We start from the raw sequence: 22315 nt of genomic DNA, 5'->3' as shown, positions 1-22315 counted from the left end.
GGGGAGTGTGCCCAGAACAGTCTGTGGTGATTGACTCTGTTAGTGTTTGCAGCCCTTCCTACGCCATAAAAGGCCAATGATTTAGTTCAGTAAGATTGAAGGGCTGATCAAAATACCTGTGTATAGGTATCTTACTCTGAATGGTTTAGAAGAGCAAATACTTGTTGTCAAGCTATATAGTAAGTTGTATCTGTTAAATACCAGTAGCAACAAATGTGAGGTATATGCCTTTGTCTTAAATCTGTCTGGTGGGAGCTGATAATAACACTAGGAAATACCTTCTCATATTCCAGTTGCATTCACTGGAGGTTCCTACATACAGGAATAGAGAGAGTAGTTGAAACAGTTTATCAGATCTATGCTAAATAAGGAGATTTTGTCTGTGTGTGTTAAAGCTAAAAGATTCGTGTTAGCAGAAGATCCACTATATAGTATTTTAGTGCCAAGTTCTTGTAGATTTACTGGATGTTGTAATTACACCTATTGTGAGAAATTAACTAAAAGTTAAGACAAGGATATGTTTGTTTTATTCTTGTGCTGTAAGTTTTACTTTATGAGTTCATTGTTTACTCCAGTCTCTGTTTAGAAATGAAATAGTTTAGTGCCATGAAATACATTTTTTTAAGGAATTGTTGTTGTGAGTTTAAGATTCTGAACAATGTGCGCCGTTATTAAATACATATGAGAAAAGTTGTAAGGGATATATCACAGATATACCTTTTTCTCTGTGTGTTGAAATGGTGAAGTTCAACTGCTGATACTCAGTGCCTGGATTCTTTATAGATATTTTATACTATATTTGCCCTAAGTGTTAGTATGATAAACAATATGATTCAACCCATACCAAATAGATTCTTTTGTTTCTAATTATTCTATTGAGACAAGGCCTAAATATATATCTTTTAATTGTGAAACACACTAAATTCACTTGTCTGCATGGGATTCGCGCATCATAATTGTTAAACAGTTTATAGTTTTTAGGTCCGTTTAAAAGGGTTTAAACAGTTTACTTAATAGTTGAACAGATAAATACAAGGAAGTGATATTTGGATGTGAGGGAAGTTGATACTCTCCCTTCTTTTTTGCTTCTCTCAGCTGGCAGAAAGTACTTCCTTGTTTTAAATTTGAATCACTTGCTATGACAGGCATCTTGACTTTTTGAGGAGTTCAGAGCTATGACTGTTATGGTTCTGAACTCTAGTGTAGTCTATAGTATAGCCTTGAAGTTGTGTGCCAACTAACTAGTTATTTTAAATGTCATGTTTCAGTTCAGCAAATCTCACTAAATAGAGCAGGTTGAGCTGGGTTTCGTGGTAATGTCCATTGTATTACCATGTGCATGTACATGTTGTAATACAGCTTTTACAGAGTTGTGCCTGTACACTTAAGGGATGGAGCAATGACTGTGTCCTGCAAAGCAGAGGATGCAGGCTCATTGCAACAGAAAGAGCAGCAAAGCCAGTGCATCTTGTTTTCTGAATTTGTGATGCAGGGCATCTAGGTGTTCAGCTAAACCTTTGTCTTTCCCCTATTGTCTTGCTTTGTAACATCAATACCACTCCTTTCTTATCTTAAGTTCACTGTTCACTCTCTTAGTATATGGAGAGGAGAAAAAAAACAGTGCATACTCTGCTTGTTAGGTGCTTGCCAGACTGGCCACAGCAAGAGCTTAACCGTTTGCTGAAGAAGTTGGAAGTAAGAAAGATCTCCTTCCCGTTTCTACAAGTTTTTAAAAAAACATCCTTCAGAATGCAAAAAGAGATTAAGTCACATGTGCAGGATCTGGAGAGTGTCAGGGCTGCTTGCTGAGTCATTGTCCTGTGAATGCACTTTTAATAATATTGTGGAAGTATCTGTAATTGGTAGAGAGGCATTTAAAAGTTTTTAAAGTTTTCAGTAGTTCCACCAATGGGTTGGTTGTTTAGTCACGCACTAAAACATTCACCTTGTCCGTATCAGTGTCAAGCCATGTAATAATATTTTCTAACTGAAGAACTTTACACAGTTTCTCAAAAAGAAAAGTCTTGCAGCATTGTTTCCAAGGCTAGATGCTTTGTTCTTGCAGATTTTCTGTAGGCTACCATTAATCATGCAGTAAATGTGCTGGGTTTGTACAGAACTTCTGCTTCATGTGAGGCCTCCCATGGCTATTGGTCATGCAGCAAATGAGGTATTGTGCTGCTTCACTGACATATAGCCCCACTGCTCGATACTTTGTTAGTCCAGTGTTGCTGTGAAGGTGGGATTTTCTCCAGCTATTTCTTATAATGAGCAACAGCATCCCTAAGCATTGTACAACCAGTAGTAGCATTTTTTACTGTGATGCATCATATCACAGTTACTTCATTTAGGGTTAAACTTAGTCTTCCTGTCTCCTTTTCCAAGTGACATAACTAGGACTAAAATGTACTTTTGCTTCAGTCTGTTTATTAACAGCATTCAGCCATTCCCAGGAGACTCAGGAAGAGCCTATTTTCTGCTGTGGCTGTGGTGAAAATAAGATTTCTTCGCGTTTACTGGAATGGACATAATTTTGTCCTTTTTATATACAAGCGTAATGCTGTTCCTGTTTTAAGGTGGCAACCATTTTAATCAAGTAATGCTTGAAAATATATGATTTGTGATCTGCTGTTGTCTTGGATAGAGAGGTTTGAAAATGGTCTGTTGTGTGTTACAGTGGGAATTAAGCTTAAAGTAGAACTAGGTGGATAATTATGTGTTTCAGGATTAAGCTTTGTTTCAAATGCAAATAAGACCTAAGTATTCTAAAAATCTCTATAAAGAGCATATGTGAAAAAATCTGGTTAAGTTTGTTTAAAAAAATTTCCTCCCAATTAAAAGTTTAATAAGATTAAGGGACTGTTTGAAAGCTAAGTGAGCGGATTCTAATCTGGTTTTCAGAGTAGGAATTCCTGGTCTATATTTTGTGTATGCTTGTGTTCCAGTGATTGCTTCATATGAGCGTGTGTGTGTGTTTCTATTTTTCTGAAGTGGTGGTGGCAAGGAAGTCCATTCTGTTTGCTTGGGACACAGTGTCTTACCTCCTTAGTGACTTGTATGTAAAGATGTAAAAGCTGACACGTACCCACAATGAACAAGTTCCTTGACAAGCACAACGTGAACAGTCTGTGATTGGTAGCAGAGAGGAAGGATACCTGTAACCATGTTCTGGCTACTACACACTGTGTTGGTAGAAATTCCTGAGGAGGAAGAGATGGTGCATTTAGGGAAGTGCCCTCCCTGCAGTCTGTGGCAGGCAGTGAGCCTGCCAGGAAACACAGCAGGGGTCCCTTGAGAGAAACAGAAGCAGACCCATAGGTGCACCTGCGAAGAATTGAAGTTTTCTTTACTTAAATTTACATCATGATTCAGTGAGGCAAATGCACCATTTTAGTTCTTATGAACGTGCCCATACATTAAGGGAAGAATTCTGGAGGTGACTCATTGGCAGGACAAATAGGAGTGGTTGTTGAGATGCTGTCCATGGCAGTGTGTTCCTTTCCTCTCCTCTTAATGTGGGTGTTCAGTGTCCCAGCTGTGAACTCTTTCAATCAGTTTGCTCTGCTGGTAGAAAACTATTGCTGTTAATATCTAATGATTAGTCTGATCCATTCAGTGGTGCGGGTGAACTGGAGTGCACAGCTGTAATCTCTAATGTCTTTCAGCTGATCTGCTAATCTCCAGAGGCAGAACTTGATTCTGTTGTAATTCTAGCTGCTAATTCCAAAAGCAGTCACAAATGTTTCCACTCATATTCTATCTGTGGTAGATTCTTGCCCTTTCCTGGAAAATAAATGTGTCTGTCACACCTGTGAAGTTGTTAACTGTCAAACAAGACATTCCCTCCTGCCAGACCTGACTTTCATCTAAAGTTGCCAGAGCAGTTCCTTTGCTGCTGCTCTGAGGACATCTTTAAAAAGAAAAACAGACTTTGTATTTCTCTTCCTCAATTGCAGCTCTCCATTTTTAGCTTTATTTTAGAAACCTGACTTGCTGTGTAGTTCATCTTACAGCATGGCTAGAGCTCCAGTGGTTCAGTCCTACTTTTGAGGTTTTTGCTCATTTTATCATGCAGACCTTTTTTCTAATCATAGAAATGGACTTTTTAAAATCAAAGTTGACAGTGGTATTGCTTTTTAAGATTATATGCAAAAGCCGAAGGGGCAAATGGATTTTTCATACTGTGTTCATGCTATGAATTTATTAATTCTTTATTCCTTAGAACAAAGTAGTCTTTTGTCCAGCTAAAAGTGATTTTTTAATTCCTGTTGTTTTCCTTTTGCCTATCAAGCACTGTGCATTTCTAGCAGTTTCTCGCTTAAATATTTTCAAGTTGCAACACAGTTTGCTGTTAACACCAGCATCTTAACTTTTGCAAGCAAAATAGCTCTGTGTCCTGAAGGTCAACCTACAAACTGTTTTCAGAAGTTCTTTTTAGGAATTATTTTTCATGTCTCCAAAAGACTAGTAGAATTTCTTCATAGTATCCTGTACATATGCCTGTACAGTCTATAGTAAATTTTTGTTTTAATATGAAATTAAAATGTGAAGTACTGTTTAATTTATGTATATGGACCTACAACTTTTTTTCTCATCTTAATCTGGGTGCCTCTGCTTTATTTCCAGCGTAGCTATGGCTTTTGATGTTGATGCTCTGAACCTTCTCATTGATATTAATCTTTGAGTCTCTAAAATGCTTAGCCTTTAAGTTTGGTCACAGCCACATTTTTTCCACTCTCTTAACTGTAATACCTAGACTGTTTTCAGAGAGGAATGAGGTATAATTTGCAGATTAGTCTGGAAGCTACAATCCAGAACTTGTAGAAAACAGAAAAGGAAAACACTTTCTTTTTTGTTCTTGATATAGAAACAGCTCTTTGTTAGTTTTTAGACATAAAACTAACAGGGTGTTTTGAAAAAATAAACTAGTGTTTAGCTGGAAGCAGCTTTTGTCTGCCTGTTAGAAAGAAGCACATTGCAGTTGCAAGGAAAAAAGAAAAACCAGAAGACCAAATTGATAATTATAAAAACAAGCAAGCAGGAATACAGAGAAGTGATAATCAGTTCAGACAGTAAAATAGAAGAGCTATTATCCTAGGATAGAAAAGGAAGCAGGAATGCATAAAGATAGAGACAAAAGTAGAAACCAAAAAGAAACAGTGAAGAGGTATCCATGATCAGAAAAACTGAAGTGTATTGTCAAAAGTAGATTAGTGTAAAATGCTCTAATTATAATACAGTTTTATAATTAACTTGTCCTGAAGACAAATAAGGAAGGGTACACTACAGTGTACTGGGAACTTCTCATTAATACATGTATGTCTGATTATGGTTCCCATAATTTTTAATGTAGCACATCAGGTAGTTCTTTGTACAAACACTGGAAAGGTGGGGGTTTTTATAATCGTGGGGTTTTTTTGTTTTGTTTTAAATAAATTAATTTATCTGGAGATACCTCATTCGTGTAAAATGTTGGATCATGTGAACTTAATTCAAGGCCTTGATCTTTATTTAAAATAAATTTTAAAAAAGCTGCATAATGTTTCATAGAAACAATTCACATATTTCATAAGAGTTTTATAAAATCTTAATGTGTGGTCACTTTATAATGTTTTGTAACTTAAAATATTTAACTTCTTGAATAGAGTTGGGTTCTTTTTTCTTCTGCAGTATTGCTCATGCAGTAAAGAAGGACATTATGCGGAATTTAACCTGTCATTTAAGTTTATCCATAATTCAGGTTCATTTGATAAACCCTCATGGGCTTTAATGGAGTAAAGAAGAACTGCTGTGATCAGTGTTAAGTTATATAATCACCCACATTTTCTCACTTGGATTACTGTGGACTTGAAAGGAATTAATTGCTTTTCATAATAGAATACAACATTTCTATCTATAAATGCAGTGGGGCTTTTTTGATGCCAAGGGTTTAATTTTTTTTTCCCCCTGAACAAGACCTGATTCCTGCTTTTCCATGCTCTGAACACTCTCATGGTATATATTTCCTTATACCAGATTGCAGAAGTGTTAAGAATTCAGAGAGCAGAATATGGGATTGAGTTTTTCATCTCCCACTTACTGACATGAAAGTTTAGGCTGGCTGGGCAACCTGGAGAACAAAGAATTGGGAAAATAGTCTTGAGCCAGTGCTCAAAAATGCAAATAAGATCACTTGGGTAACTGCTGACTAAAATTGTGGTCAGATAAAAGTATGGAAATAATGATGTACAGTTGAGTCAAAAAAGAATAAAATGATCATAGAGTAATTAATGCAAAGTATCATGATTTGAAATAAAATGTTTTATTAAGTAGATTTTCAAGATATTGCATATGTAATTAATTGAGATAGGTTTCTTAAACTTGTAAGTCAATGTACTTCTGTGTTTAATGTGATTCTTAAAGCTTTCAACTGTGTTACCTGGAGGTCAGTGAAATGGGAGACTAATCAACAGTTTGATGTTGATGCAATAAATAGTCTACTTAATGTAAAGGATTAATATAGTAAAACAGAAGGATTTTTTACAGAATGTGATACCACAATCCTAGCTTTAAATGCAAGTAGAATTGCTTTCCAAAGTTATGAAAACTGAGTACATTAACCCTTTAAAAATCTCTGTCTGGTTTAATGCCTTTTGTTTGAACCTCCCACACTAGTCCAGTGTCTGGACTAGTTACTGGTAGCTTTAGGAAGACTAAAGGTTTGGTATTTATGCTTAGCATTCCGTCCATGCCTCTCCCTTTGAAGAGATCTCCGTGTTTTTCTTTTTGTTGGTTCTTGAGACTTGTTTGGGGAAAACACAAGTGTCTGTAAGAGGGGGAGAGCAAATCTTGAGTTTAACCTGGGAGAGTCTGTGTTGTCTTTGTTGCAGATTTGGTTCAGCTTTGCTCCTTGCTTTGATGCTTCAGCTGCTATTATTGTAAAGCTTCCTGGTATCTGCAAATAACTTTAGAACTGTGAACCTGAAGTATTTGTAACATTGATCTGTGGTTCCAGTAAATAACCTGGAAGTAAAATTCAGGGAGGCGACATTTGTTTTGGAATAGTCTGTATTGACCTGCCACAAACTCCTTGTCAAGTGTCAGATTTGTTTGTTTTTAATGCAGGGAGTTTGGACTACATTCCATCTTTTGAGTGGGCAGTTTCTACTTCGGGCCACCATCCCTTAGCTGACCTTAATCAGTTTAATAATAGTCAACTGCAGTTTTAATAAAGTTTTCTACAAAAATTGTCTGCTCAGCTGCTAAGAGGTGTGGGGAGTTACTGGACAAACAGCAATATATATTTACCTGGAAATATTGTAGAGAACATACTTCATTATCAAGGTGTAGATCACCAGATATTGTAGGATGTGCTCTTTTTTTTTTAATTGCCTTTTGTTCATCTCTAGTTAATGCAGTTTTCACATTTCTTGTAATGGAGCTAGCCACATTAGTACACTGATATATTTATTTTGAAATTACAGACTTAAATTTTATTGCAACTATTTGGGCTATTTTCTCATCTGTACAGTATTGCCTGATTTTTGCTCTTTTTTTTTTCCCCATTGAAGACATCACTTGTCTTATATCTCAGTGCATTAATTTGATTTTCCTTTGTAGCAGTCTGTATGAAAAGAAAGCTTTTTGCTTAATTGAGGCCCAGAGCTCAATCAAACATGTATGCTTCTGGAGAGAAGTTGAGGGGACCATGAGTAAATTTGTGACTCACCTATAGAAGCCTTTAGAAAAGGCCATTCCCTTCTGCTTATTCATTGATGTTACCTTTATCTTCTGGTCATTAGTCTCAGTGGCTTTACAGAGCAGTATAAGGTGATTTTTGTGACTGCCGACTTTCATTCACCGGTTTATTGTTTATAGATAATTTGACAAATTGTGAAACTATGGGATAATTCTACAAAGCTGTCTTTGCACAGAGCATACTGTTTCTAGAATCAGATGAAGAAGATGAATTGAGGGGGGAAAAAGAGTTTTTGTCTCTTGATCAGTGGTGAAATACTTCTAGTAAAGCATGATAGCATGTCAAATGTTACTTTTTTCCACTCCAGTTTCATAGTAGCAGCAGAGAATGAACTTTCGCCAGTAGACTTCTTTTTTGTTTGAACAAAATATTTGGAAAGCCACCCTCTTTGGTTGCATGTTTGGAAACATAAGTAATGTGGTGTTCACTAATGCTAATGAAACCTTAGCAGCAAATGAGAGCTTTGTGGACTAAAGAGCCTAAGTAGGACAGCAAAGGCTTTGTTCTGCTGTGTGCTGAAGGAAGTCAGTTCTCCTTAATGGTATTAAATGTTGACTTCATGCCAGAAGCACCTCTTAGAAACTTCTTTTGGATGCTAGGTTAATTTTGTAGGAGTAATTACAAAAATGAGTGGAATATAAAAAAGAAATTCTTCTTGAGATTGATGATATATTTTTATGCATATTTGCAACTGTGTTTTGACACTGCAGCATGGTAACTGTCTCCTTCTTCACACACTCAAACAAAGCATGTACAACTTTTCTAAAAACAGTAGCAGGAACGTCACTTTATTTGACAAAAGATTAGTGGAAGTGTCCAGTTGGCATAAAGTAAGACATAAGAACAATACATTAAAATCTTGTCTTTAGTCCCTTTCCTGTCTCTTGGGTGTTTATGTGGTTCTCTGGTCAAACAGATTAGGGAAGGTGTTTGTGATTTTGGTGGAGAGTGTGATACAGAGGCTGGAGCAGAGGCTGGTGGTGGAACAAGATGGATATTTTTGGTTGGCAGTACTTGCATTACCATGGGACTGAGGTGTTCAAGGCACTAATGGCAGTGGTTGTTAGTCTGTGGTGTAGGATACAAAGACCTGCAAGGCAAGATTTGAGAGCAACCTTAATCCTGTTCTTTCATTTGTGTTCTTGTTGGTTGTATGTAGTTGTGTTGATGTGGTATCTCTTTCAGTGAATGTCTTTTTCTTGAGTCTTAAACCCTTCAGTATTTTATGGCATTTTTTGATTTAACTTTAGATCATCCGACTGCATGTTGAAAATGACCTTTAATTGCTAATGCTAAAGGTTGACATCATTCATTAGGTTCAGGCAAATTACTGAATCTGCAAAACATAGCCTCTGATAAACACCCCTTGCAGTTTTTTGTGTAAGTTAAATAAACTTTGAGCCTTATTGCTTTTCTTTTTCTACTTTTTAGTTTTTAAATTTACTGTGAAGTGTATTTGGATTCAGCATGTATAGGACACAAACTTTGATGTTACTTTTCTTTTTGGATTACTAAATAACTATTAAAAAAATTCATTATAAATGCTGTTGTAAGCTGAAAGTCCTTGATTTTTCCACTGTGGTAGATTTTTTTAGTATAAAATGTGAATATTCATTAGACTAAAATGTCTGCTGGGCTGTATTTTGTACCTTTATTCTCTCCTGCCTAATTCTTAATCCCTATATTTCCACTTTTTTTTTTTAATTTCAATTTGTCCTAATTTGTGTATCTTCCACCTGTTGATCAGTACCGAATACAGTGAAAGATTGGTTTCCAAGAGGTTTAATATATTAAAAATACCCCAACTTTTTTTTTTGGAAGTGTTAATTTATTTTTTAAACTCTTTTTCCTCTGTGTTTTGTGCCCTTGCTTTACTATAACTTTCTTAATGGCTAAGGACAGGTTCACTTTCTTTGGAATCTCCTTCTGGAGCTGATCATGAACTGTATATATAGTTTTGATTTAATAAATGCTTTTGATGTGCAGGTTACGCCCAATTTAGTCATGCAGCTATAATTTCTATTATTTTTCTTTCAGTGGGTAATCGTGAAAATAGTTTTTAGTATCCAATGAAATTATAACTTTCTGCATTTTAAAACTGCCAAATCTCTGTTTACCTAATACTGGTCTATGGTTATGTGTGTTGTCTTGGTGGAAAAGATCTACTTTTGAAATAAAGGATTTTGAGAGGGGAAAAAAAAAGACATTTGCATTGTGAAAGTGATCAAAGACTGCTTACAACTTAAAATGCAAGTATTTAGAGCTGTTTTTACAAAAAGAGGTAGATCTGTGCTTGAGTGTACAACCTGATATATGTATGGAGACACATGACTGATTTAGAACTTGGATAACATCTATCCAAGTAGCAAGCATTCCCTCACAGCACAGCTCATAAGTAAATTATGTGTAATTTTTGGTGCTGCTGTGATTCTTAACTAATTCTGGGTATTTTTGTTTCCTTTTGTTTTTAAAGGATCAGTTCGATAACTTGGACAAGCATACGCAGTGGGGCATTGACTTCTTGGAGAAATATGCAAAATTTGTGAAAGAAAGGATAGAAATTGAGCAAAACTATGCAAAACAACTGAGGTAAGGTTTTTTCTTTTCAAAAGGATCTTAACAATTACTTAAAATCATGGTATCAGACGATGGGCAAGGATGCAATGTCGTGCTTAATGACTGTTTTTCATTTACAGAGTGAATTAGATCACTAGTTGTTTTCATGACAGACCAGTCCAACACAGAAAATTATTTTTGGGTGTGCACTTGCTTGCTTGTTTTTGCCTTCTCTCCCACTCTTTCCTCCTACCCTTCAGATCTTTGAACTAAAAGGGTATAAGACTTAAAATTTAAGATTCAGAACAAGGAAAACCATGGTAATATTTTTTTTCACTGACTCTCAGCGTGTTTGTTGTGAAGTGCATTATCCTTATCTGCGTTTGTGTGCGTGTGATATCACTCAGCAATATTCAAGTCTCTGCTGCTAATTAATTTCTCATGTTGAATTGGCAAGAGGTACACTACATTGTGTTAAGAAATCTGATTGAAATGATTGAGTAGTACTTGAGAAAGCAGCAGATCTTCCTGTCCTTAATGTGTGCCCTTTCCATAGCTTTTCCCTTTGGGTGAGACTGTAACCCAGCCACCCTTTGTCTTACCTCTGCAGTTAACTTTGTATTGCTGCCAAGTGAAACATCTTTTAGGTCCAGTAGGAATTTCCCTTCAGGGATCATACAAGGAGAGTAGCAGCAGTGAAATGGCAGAGAAGCACATTCTTCAGAATAAAGTAGGATTGATTTTTACCGTAAGGTGCACTCAGTGCTTGAAGAACAAAATTTAAGTTTAAGATGCTCCTGTGAACTTGGTCTTCACCATAATCTTTGCTTTCACTGTAAGCTTTGCTGTCTTGAATTCCCGTGGGGATTCAGCTGAAGCTGCTGCCTAGCCCTTGTCAGACTGAAACTGATAGCAGCTTCTCTCCTGTGGTTTCTTCCATCATCTCATCATTGGCAAACTAGATTGTCACCAGATAGAGAGTTGAGAAATCCTTCCTCATAAATACAGTAATGAGGTTCACTGAGGGTACGGATGTTCATGAGGCTGCTTGTAATCTTTTTTATTTCTTTATCAGTTTCTTTTTGATTTCTTTATCAGTTTCTTTTGATCCAGTTGTGTATATTCACTTAACATAATAATCTATTACCTTACTGAAGGAATATTTTTCTTAAGAGGAAGGAAATAAATACCACATTTCCAAAGTTGGTGTAGAAGAAGTTCAGAAGGTAAAGAAAATTTGGAAGCGTGCACAGCACAGTTAACAGCCCAGTTTTGATTTGTTTTCAGTTATCTGTTTAAAAATAGAAACATTTTATTTGCACAGATCTATTGACATCTTGTAATTAAATAGTATGAGCAAATGCCTTTTGCTTCATTGTATTTAAAGGTTCATTCCACAGCTAGCAAGATGAAACACCTCATTATTACTTCAGGATTTGACTAAAAATGGGAAATTTTCTCTGTTCAGCATTTTACTAGGGGTAAAATTTTTGATTTTTCTTGAAGTGTCTTTCAAAAATGAAAGAGCTTTGTCGAGTACCCCTTGTGGCAGATGGCTGGACTGACTGTCTATGTGCAGTAAGTATGACAGTTTTGGGAAGCACAGGTCTTGCTGCACACACATTGTACAGTGCATGCATGCACTTCCTGCCTGCTGCCAACGAGGGGCTGGACAGCACACAGGGTGACTGATTTTCTGCCAGTAGACCAGTTCATGAAGCTACTCTTCCCTATATATTCTTTGGGGGAGACTTGATTGTTTCATAGTGAACGTCTTGTGATAACAAGTCGATTTCAGCCATTGTTGCTCTTGAGGGCGTTCACCATTTTTAACCATGTAAAACAGTCGTGAGGCCCAGGGTAGGCTGAGATCAAGCAACATTTTTACCAGAAGGATTAGCCATTCTGCAGCTAGCTCCTGGGAAGTGCTGATGTGGGATGGACTGTGGTTCTGGTGAACTTTAATGCTGGCAGCAGATGGCCTGTGAGATAGATATTAATATCTCAGATGGAAATTTCTAGTAGATCACTGTTTTTTCCTTTTGTAATGAAATATAATCTGAAAAACTAAGTGTTGAGAATCTTTTCATAATGAACTTTATAACTGAATTTAATTATGCCCTTGTTTAGTAGATGTATAAACAGTATGGTGAGTGATCAACTCTTGGTAGTTCTATGGCTCTCTTAGTACTTGGGTGGGAGACCAAGAAAAAACAAGTTTAATCAGGAAGATAGTGCTAGTGATGTGTGCTGGTGTTGTTTTCTGTCTCTCAGGTTCAGTGTGGGCCGTGAATATTCTGTTGAGGTCATTGATGGAACTTATTCTTATAGACTTAAATCCAATGATGAAAGCTTGAGTGAATTTTTCATAACACAGTTTTCAGTCTGTGTCCTGGCAGAAATTCATATTCACTTTGCTTATACCCTTGCATTTTGATAACTTTTTTTTTCCTTATACTGTCACAACTTAGTGATGAGGCTTTCCCAGGTGCAACAGCTGTTCCAAGTCTTCTAGGAGATGACAAGTGATGCATGTACAGCATAGGAGGAACTGTTTGAGTGAACTCACTGTATTCTTACTGTATGCAGTTATTGCAGTTTATAATTGCTGAGTAATTCCAGAAGTGATAGCTGGTGAGAATCATGTCCAAATGCTGTTTTTAGTTTACAAGTAATTCCTTGCTATTCTTCTTTGATACTGAAAAGAGAAAAATTGAAATCTTCTGTCTAGAGGGCTTATCTTGTCTTTGCAATATACTTCGTTCTGCAAAAAGGCAACTTTAATTTAATTTTCTTTGAATTCTCCTTTAAGTTAGATTAAAGTTTTTTGTAGCATAGATCTCAACTAATGTATTATATTACCCCAAGGATTGCAAAGGTTATTATAGGCTGTTATTGAGTTACAGGGATGTGAATCAGGACAAACACATTGCAGTGTACACTGTAGATTACACATTTCATTTTAATGATATGATTGTTTACTTTGTTTATATTTTCTGATTGGAAAAATTTAGATTTAATATGTGCCAAATTACTGGGCTCTTGGCTGAAGTTTTAAATTAAATTCTCAGATGCTGTTTTTGATCAGCATTGTTTCTTAAAATGGGCGAGGCAAAGGTCTGCTTTGTTTACTTCCACATCATCACACACAAAACAATTCTGAAGGTTCACTCCCTTTTTATCCTGTCTGAAGCATTAAGACACTCGAGCAGACAGAGGAGCTCTTTCTGTGATGTTAGGCAGTAATACAAGTTATACCTGCACTTGTAGATGAAACTACCATGCAGAATAAAATTTCTGACTGTGGTCAGCTTCTCCACTGTCACTTTAAAGCAAATAGCGATGATTGTTCTTGAGCTGTTTGTTGTCCATTGAAATTGTACATTGTGATCTCTGGAGGTGTCTACTTACTCTGAGAAAATTGTTTTTCATGTTCTTCCTGCATACTGTTGTGTATAAGTGGTGTTTTTCAAAATAGGGTATTAATATATGCATATGTCTAGTCAAATTGAGACATAGTTTCCACATTTTTATATGCAGAATCTTGGAAACATTATTTAAAATGGGTGTAAGCTCAAATGTAAAGTTGGGGATACAGATTATCATTGTGATAATTTCCCAAATCTCTCTTCCTTCGATCGGAGCTGAGAGTTTACACTGTTGCTTATCTAAATATGGTTCTGCCAGATTTTTTTATAGTGATGTTTCTGCAAGCCTACACGTAGGAGTTCTCAATGGTTCCAAGAATATTCAGTTTTGTAAACTTGAATTCCAGGTTACAATTTTTTAAGATTCATTGCTTCAGTTAAAACTGCTTCTGATGAGATGTTACTAAATACAGTTGTCATTGTTTTCACTCAGTTCATAATACTGATACTTAACACCAAAGTCATCAGAACCGTATTTAAACTTTTACTTTACATATAAATATGAAATGCCTTTAAGTACTCAGTGCAGTTTTAGTAACCTGTGAACGCAAAAAAAGTTTGTTCCCAAGCTCATTTGTTTTATAATATAGAAGCTGTAGAGGTTTAGTGTAAGCAGATACCACAGTACCTGAACTGCTGCCTTAATAGAAATTGTATTGTTCTGATGATGCTGCTCCTGTTCTTTACATTCTCTATTAATTGATGGAAGAAAACAAAGTTTTGAGTTGATAAACACAATTTTTGCGCACATCTGTTAAATTTTGTGTAGACATTTTATGTACATGACTATAAGTAATTTTAAGTTAATAACTGGAGTGCTTTTTGAAACTTCTGCCTATGTGACTGAGATGGTACTTCTCTTAAAAATCAGGTTCCTGTCTCACTGGTGTTGACCTGAGACCAAGAAGAAGTGTTGATAAAACTACAGGGGCAACACAGTTGCATGGGGTTAGTCTTGTATGAAATCTGTCTTCAGATGACTGTAAGAGACAGTGTGGTAGAACTTGTCTACATTGTACTTCCAAAGAGGATTAAAGTGTCATCAACTACACTTTTCTAAGGAAGCATAGAGCAATTAATCTTGTAGATTTGATTCCGTTCTGATGGTACACAATTACTTGTGCAGTTTTCTTATAAACTAGTTCAGATCCATATTTGGATTCTGAGGATTAGGCATGGATTTAGATAAAAATGTTAGAGAATGTTACGTTCCCTTAAAAGTGTCAATTGACTCCTCTTTGAAATAGTGCTTCACTCTTCAGATCCACGCTCACACTGGCTGCTTGTCAACCTATGCTCCTGCAAAGATTTAAATTGAATTTCTCTGTTTTTATTAAGTGTTGGTATTCACTTCCTGGAAAAGCCATTTATGCTTAATTGTTCACATGAACACTGGCTTTTTCTTTGATCTTTAAATTCTGCATTTGCTTGTCTTTTCATATTTATTGCCTTTGATTATTGTATCTTGTACTGTTATTGAACTTTAAATCCTGATCACGCAGTGTCACAAAACTGCATGTTCCTTTGATCCCAAGGTAGACAGAATTAACTATTGAAACTGTAGGAGAAAGGATTATATAATACTTTTCTCTCTAGAAATAGTAAACAATTGCATTAAAGAATGAAAGCAGAACAGAAATCATCATGCCAGTAAATAATCTATATTTGTGACCCTTCCCTCCTTTATGTGTGACCTTTCTCTTTAAACTATATGGATTTAGTAAGTCATTACTTTTCTCATTTTTAACAACTCTGAAAACCTTCCTGTGAAAAGGCTCATGTGTGGTTGCTTAGCTACAGCATTGTATGTGTGTTATGCATTTCACTGTCTGAATAATAATAAGGTGAATTTTAGGAGTTTCCTATTCGTTAATAAGCACTGAGAAGCAAAGCAGAAATGTAAGGGAAAATGGAACACAGAAAAGTTACTTAGTGAATATTATTGGGGTTTTTTTCTATTACTCAGGTTTATGCATTTTCCTATCAAAATGTCTGCCTTCAATCACTACCAAGTAGAATGGTACAACAGGCAGTGGATTCTGGTGATAGCAAGAAGAGATTCTTGCTTGAACATCAGTAAGAAAGTTACTATAAAATGTGTAGACAATTTTTAAAAATTCAGTGTTTATTCTGTTTCTTAGTATATTTTGATATGAAGAGAGTTTGTCTTATCATAGTTGCTTTTTTGGTTGTAGTCTCAGAGGGTATGGAAGCAGACAGAGGGTCTGAGCTTGCTATTTCCACACCAACTCCCTGCTCGTATTTTGGTATATACTTCGTGGCTGGACATAATCTCACTATGTGTACTCTTGTATTGTAGAGATGACTTCCAGATACATGGATTTGAGAAACTGCACAAGGTTATTTTAGATGAAAGCAAAATTAGCACCCATGTTTTAATGGTAAGGTAGTTCATAGTTTGTAACAACTAAAGTCACACAGAGACAGTGGGATGAGGTACACAACATTACATGACAGATTTTTTTCTCCTAGAATCTTCTCTTACTCCTCCTTTCCTCTTTTTTTCTGCATTTTATGATAAGCAGATTATTTCATATCAATGTTATCAGAAATTGGACTGTGATACTGTGTTAAGTGCTGGTCCTATGGATTGTCTTTTAGAGATTTGCTTGGTCTGTAAAAACATGATATTTGCAACACTGGTGGTAGGGCAAACTGTAAAATCTTTTTTTCTGAAAAGAGATGTTGCCTCTTCTGTTCTGGAAATGTCCTTTATTGAAGATTTGGAGATTCTGTGGTTAAAACTATCGACCTGAATCTACATTTAAGGTTGAATTCAGACATGGAGTTTTGGGCTCATGGGTACAGCATACAGTGTGCACTGTCTGTATGTTACACAGTGATCATACATTTGTTTTGTTCTTGTCTGCAAGCTGCTTCTGCATGTGTACAAATGATTTTAAATAAAGAACTCGTTATTTTATGTCTAATCACTGTGCAATAGAGATTTTAAAATATTTTCATATTGTTCTAGGTTGAAGTGACTTAGAACTTTGAAAATGCCATAGATTTCTGTCTTGTGTTATCTAAAGGATGCTTGTAAGATGACAGAGGGAATAGATTTGTTCCTAGAAGTCATTAAAAAGAAATAATTTGTTCATGTAGTTTTCTATGTGCATGTCTTCTCAAAAGACACTCTAAAATAGTGTCTTATTTTCGTTCTTCCTTAATAGGAATCTCGTTAAGAAGTACTGTCCTAAACGTTCACCAAAGGATGAAGAACCCAGGTAAAAATGTGCATTTCAAGTTCTATGTATAAACAAACAAGGACTGACAGTGTGTGCTGTCCTTTTATGGATTTTTCTTTTTAAGATAAAGTATTGAATTGGCTAAGACAACAAAAGAATTCTGCTTGGCTTCTTGTAGTTCTGCTGTGATTCTTAAGCATGAAACTTTTGTTTACGCCTATTAGTATTTTAATGTAGTAAACGTGGCAGGTTGTACTTGCTCCCTTCCAAATTAATCTTTAGGTAACTGAAATTTTGAAAGGAGAAGTTTAGCATGCTGTGTACAGTCTAGTATTTGGGGTTTTTTTAAAGAAAAGCAATTATGTGTCCTTAGGCTTTGTTTTTTTCTTGGTTTAATAGTGTTTTCCAGTGCATTTTTATGGCAATACAAATGTAGCTGTGCATCTATATTCTGAGACTCGAATGCACACGAAATTGTCATGTTTCAGGCAAGAAGAGCTTTTAAAATGCTGACTTGCTTTGACTCTGGAGGCCAAATAAGTGAATGTCTAATGGTGGAGGAACAATTCGTGCTAAGCAACTTTCTTTATCAGAGATGTGCTTGTTTTGTTGTCCATGGCCATAGCCATTTTTAAAATTTATTTAGAAAAGGACAATACTTTTTTTTCTTTAGTGATAAGTCTTAGGAAATAAAAAAAGTGGGCAAGTTTCAGGTTGCAGCCAGAACACGTGCTGTGCAGAGTGCCTGAGAATTCATGGAAGGATTTCTTCTATCTCTTTTAACTATGTAAAGATCCTGGACCACAGGCTATAGGATTTCCAGTGCAAGGGTGGCATTTGAAATTTCCAAGAGCCAAGCCTATGAGGATAGCAGTGTTCCATAGTTATAAGAGAGAAAGATGTATATTTTAATGTGGTGCCTGTTTTGTTTTTCCTTTCTTCCCTTCCACACACACTTTCTACCCTTTGCCCCTCCTCTTCCCCCCTTTTTAGTGCCAGCCATAGTGGCACCTTACTTCCAGCCAAGAGGTGGGCAGGCAAACAGGCAGCTGTCTCCAGAGCTGATAGCAAACTTGTTCTGTAGAACATCCATCGGGATGCATATGAGTGGTATGATTGGCATGTTCCACCCTCAAGACTACCAAGCACATCATCTCTGCAGCAAGTTCAGCCTCCGAGCCTAGGGACGTATGTATCCATTCCCAAGCTCAGGCCTCTCAGTTGGCAGCTTAGGAGATACCACTATACTACAGGGCTTTCCAGGTAGTATTCTTCTTCTTTCTTTTCCATCCACAAAACCCCATGTTCTTATAAAATGTGTTTGAAGAGACATTGCAAGATATACAGTGCGTGCTAGGCTTAACGTAGGCTTTCCCAGCTTGTATTTCTGCTGTAACTCAATTAGCATTAAGATAAGGTTTGTTGTAAAATGTGTATGATTTTTTTTTTAATTTAATCAGGAGTACAGACTATGCAAAAAGAAGTCCATGTAAAAAAAACTTTCTGACCTTTTGTGTATGTATGTTTGTGTGTGTGTGCTTTCTGTCAGGTTCACTTCGTGTATTGCCTTTTTTAACATCCTGAACGAGTTGAATGACTACGCAGGACAACGAGAAGTAGTTGCAGAAGAAATGGGACACAGAGTGTATGGAGAATTGATGAGATATTCTCATGATCTAAAAACTGAGAGAAAAATGGTAATTTTTACATTTTTTATTTATAAATAGGATGTCAGAATGTGTGTTTTTCAATGAATTGATGTATTAGTTTACCCAGTTTAATGAACATGGCAGTAAGTTTTGTAATACATTGTAATACATTTATAAAACACATTTAAAGTTATTCTATATGTTTATACACTGGTTTACTACAGTTATTAAACCTAAAAATTAATATATTGGGAGATAGTGCTTACTAGTAAGCTTCTTTTTGCCAGTGTAATTTTCGTCTGTGGTACTGTTTTTGTGATTAGTAATGTCTTCCAAAGAGTACCAGTAACTTGTGGGAGATACTGCACATCATCAACTATCAACTAGAGCAGGGACTAACTAATGGTAATAATGCTGAAAGATAGGCAAGTTAAACTTATGTGTGGTTTTTTTAGCATCTTCAGGAAGGGCGAAAGGCTCAGCAGTATCTGGACATGTGCTGGAAACAGATGGATAATGTGAGTTGGTGTTTGGGGTTTTATTGCTGTTGAACTTAAATAATATATAGTGTGTAAATGGAGGTGTTGTCAACTGTCTTGCTTAGATTTTAATGTTTAGCTGTAGTACTGAATGTCCAAGTAACTTAGTAACATCCAAAATACAGTTCAATGTACTTATAGTTCCCTGGTTAGAACAATCTCCTGTAAACAGCTTCTGTGTGCATGTTTGAGGAAAGCCTTGGCTTTTATCCAGCATAACGAGCATAAAGGAATCTATTTTTAACATGGGTACAGACTTTGGTTGCTTCTCCTTGGGCTGCTAATAATGACACTGTATTTATATGAAGATGAAATCTTAAATCAATATATTTGACTTGAGTTTGAGACCTTGTTACATGAGGTTTATTCAAGCATACCACAGACAACTGTACTTTCAGGAAGTAGAATTTTAACAGAAATGCAGAAAGTGAATGTCTCTAGAACAGATTATAAGCCTCTTTTTCTTCAAAGAAATGCTTTTAAAGATAAGAAAATATAGAAATTCAGTCAAGTCTATTCAAGATGCATTCTGATATTCTGCTGGGTTTGTGTCTTAAAAATTTATTATATCTTTGATCCAGATTATTGTGAAGCAAGACTGGAGAGATGAATTTCTTATTTTGTTGTTGTGGTCCCAGATGAGCAGAGTCTTGCTTCATGTTCATGTCAGAGTTTAATTCATTGTCGGAGGATCAGAATAGAGGCAGATGTGGAAGTTATAGATGCTGTCACCCTTCAGCAAGAAATTCCCAGAGTTCAGCTCAAACAATCAGTTGTATTTCCTTGAGTGCAAAGTCACATGCACACAGCCCTGAAGGGACACGCTAAGCTTATTTGCCTGACTTTGCACTGAAGCAGGAGAGCGGTGCTCGCACAATCTCTGTTGCAGTTTGTCTCTAGAGATGCTGAATTTTTGAGCTGCAACCATTTTTCCTACAGCAGTTGTCTTGACAACAGCCGGATATATTGAACATCATGTACATTGAATACTGTTGTCTGTGCTACCTACAACTGTGCCAGTTGATGTGAATGTTGATGATGATTGTAATGTATATACATCCTTCAGACTACCTTCAAAATAATTTAGTTGAATTTACTGCAGTAAAATTGATCACTGAAGAAGGAACTTGAAAATTTTGCTCATACAGGTTCAGGTTTAAGTTTCCTGCACCGTAACTTTTATTTAGGTTATTGAAGTCAGGCTAGAAAGTGGACTTGTGTGATTATTATAAACTATGGCTCTTTGTAATGGATTATTGTGTATTTTGTACTTTGTAGCATAATTGCAGTTTCCTTGCTGATACTTCAAGGAAATAAGTTTTAAATAGAAAAGTTGAAAATTTTTTAGATGTAGTTGTTGTGATAACAATGTGCTTATTTAAAGGTACTTAGTGAATTTAAGATACTTAGATGGAAGCTTTGATGTTTAGAATTCAGAATTAATATATGAAACTGAATGGGAAAAGTGGCTGTTGAAGCAGTAGATTTGTGCCTTTTGTAGAGCAAAAAGAAATTTGAGAGAGAATGCAGAGAGGCAGAGAAGGCACAGCAAAGCTATGAACGACTGGACAATGACACTAATGCGACAAAGGCTGATGTTGAGAAGGTAAGGGCAGTGGCCTTTATTAAAAATAATATATTATTTGCATGTTTGTCATCACTACTGGAACAACATTCAAGGAGTGTATAAAATTGTGTATAAAATATGCCTGCTTATTATGTGCAAAATCAAAGTTATAGTGAAATGTAAGGCAGCATGGGAAGGGAGGATGCTTCATTAGTCTCGAGACGATGCTGCTTAGATAGAATCAGAATAGTTTGGCTTGGAAGGGATCTTGAAGACCCCCATCCAACCTGGCCTCGAACACTGCCAGGGATGGGGCATCCACAGCTTCTCTGGGCAACCTGTTTCAGTGCCTCACCACCCTCATAGTAAAGAATTTTTTCCTAATGTCTCATTTAAATGTGCCCTCTAGGAGTTTGAAGCCATCCCCCTATGTCTTATCACTAGGACCCTTGTAAAAAGTCCCTCTCCAGCTCTCTCGTAGCCCCTTTAGGTACTGGAGGGGGCTCTAAGGTGTCCCCAGAGCCTTCTCCAGGCTGAACAATCCCAACTCTCTCAGCCTGTCTTCATAGGAGGGATGCTCCAGCCCTCTGTTCTTTTTTATGATCCTCTCTGGACTCTCCTCAACAGGTCCCTGTCCTTCCTGTGCTGGGAGCTCTCCAGGTGGGGTCTCACCAGAGTAGAGGGGTAGAGTCACCTCCCTTGACCTGCTGGTCACGCTGCTTTTGATGCAGCCCAGAACACAGCTGGCTTTCTGGGCTGTGAGTGCTCATTGCAAGGATCCCCAGGTCCTTCTCCTCAGTGCTGCTCTCAATCCATTCTCTGCCCTGACCCAGGTGCAGGACCTTGTACTTGGCCTTGTTGAACTTTGTGACGGTCCCTCTGGATGGTTGTGATGACTGTCTTCCTTAAACAAGAACTCCTTCTGATGTTTGGTATCTTGTAGTATATATGTTCAGTCACTTCTGTGTTTTTTAGAATATGCATTTAAGCAGGGTGGCTAAAGGAGCTAAAATGATCATTGCTTTCTCTGTATGCAACAAGTGGGTTTGTAGAGTGTCAGTAGATGTGAAGTCTCACATTCTTTTTACTCCAGTTATATAAGGATGTCGGTTTTGATGACTTGTGACTAATGTTTTTGCATAGTTGGTAAAATAAAATAATGCTGTGTGTCATTGAAAAGCACAAGACATGTTTAACCTGGTAACACTTTCCTGTTTAGGCCAAGCAACAATTAAACCTGCGCACACATATGGCTGATGAAAACAAAAATGAATATGCTGCACAACTACAGAACTTTAATGGGGAACAGCACAAACACTACTACATTGTCATTCCTCAGATTTATAAGGTAAAATAATTAACAGATAAAGTATGTCTGATCTTCTAAATAAGAAGTAAACTTTAAAATTTTAAACTTTAGTTTTAGGATTTTAGTGGATAACTTTATCAAGAAATTAGCATGATCTTGATATAACCTGGTGTTTTATCATGAGACTTATTGCTTACCATATTTATGCTTAGATTTGTAACAAAAATGCTCAGTTGCATTTTCTGTAAGATTTTATATTTTATAGATTCTTTATTTAAATATTGCTGACAAAATAAACATTTGAGACATGTAGGTGACAG

At 36.4% G+C, this 22315-nt stretch overlaps 1 protein-coding gene across 4 annotated transcripts in view; it reads left to right on the top strand.

The window, feature by feature from the left end:
* Positions 1 to 22315, top strand: part of FNBP1L (formin binding protein 1 like) — a 57160-nt gene that overhangs the window by 18077 nt on the left and 16768 nt on the right. For all 4 annotated transcript variants that reach the window (XM_064663988.1, XM_064663986.1, XM_064663984.1 and 1 more), the window contains exons 2-7: positions 10212 to 10327; positions 16917 to 16970; positions 18481 to 18628; positions 19036 to 19098; positions 20621 to 20725; positions 21906 to 22034. In XM_064663988.1, the coding sequence (XP_064520058.1) occupies positions 10212 to 10327; positions 16917 to 16970; positions 18481 to 18628; positions 19036 to 19098; positions 20621 to 20725; positions 21906 to 22034 (615 nt within the window). The remainder of the gene's footprint in view (positions 1 to 10211; positions 10328 to 16916; positions 16971 to 18480; positions 18629 to 19035; positions 19099 to 20620; positions 20726 to 21905; positions 22035 to 22315) is intronic.

This window comes from Pseudopipra pipra, chromosome 9 (assembly GCF_036250125.1).
Source record: "Pseudopipra pipra isolate bDixPip1 chromosome 9, bDixPip1.hap1, whole genome shotgun sequence".
NCBI lineage: Eukaryota > Metazoa > Chordata > Aves > Passeriformes > Pipridae > Pseudopipra > Pseudopipra pipra.
The sequence above is the reverse complement of the archived record's forward strand: the minus strand, read 5'-3'. Positions and strand labels throughout refer to the sequence as shown.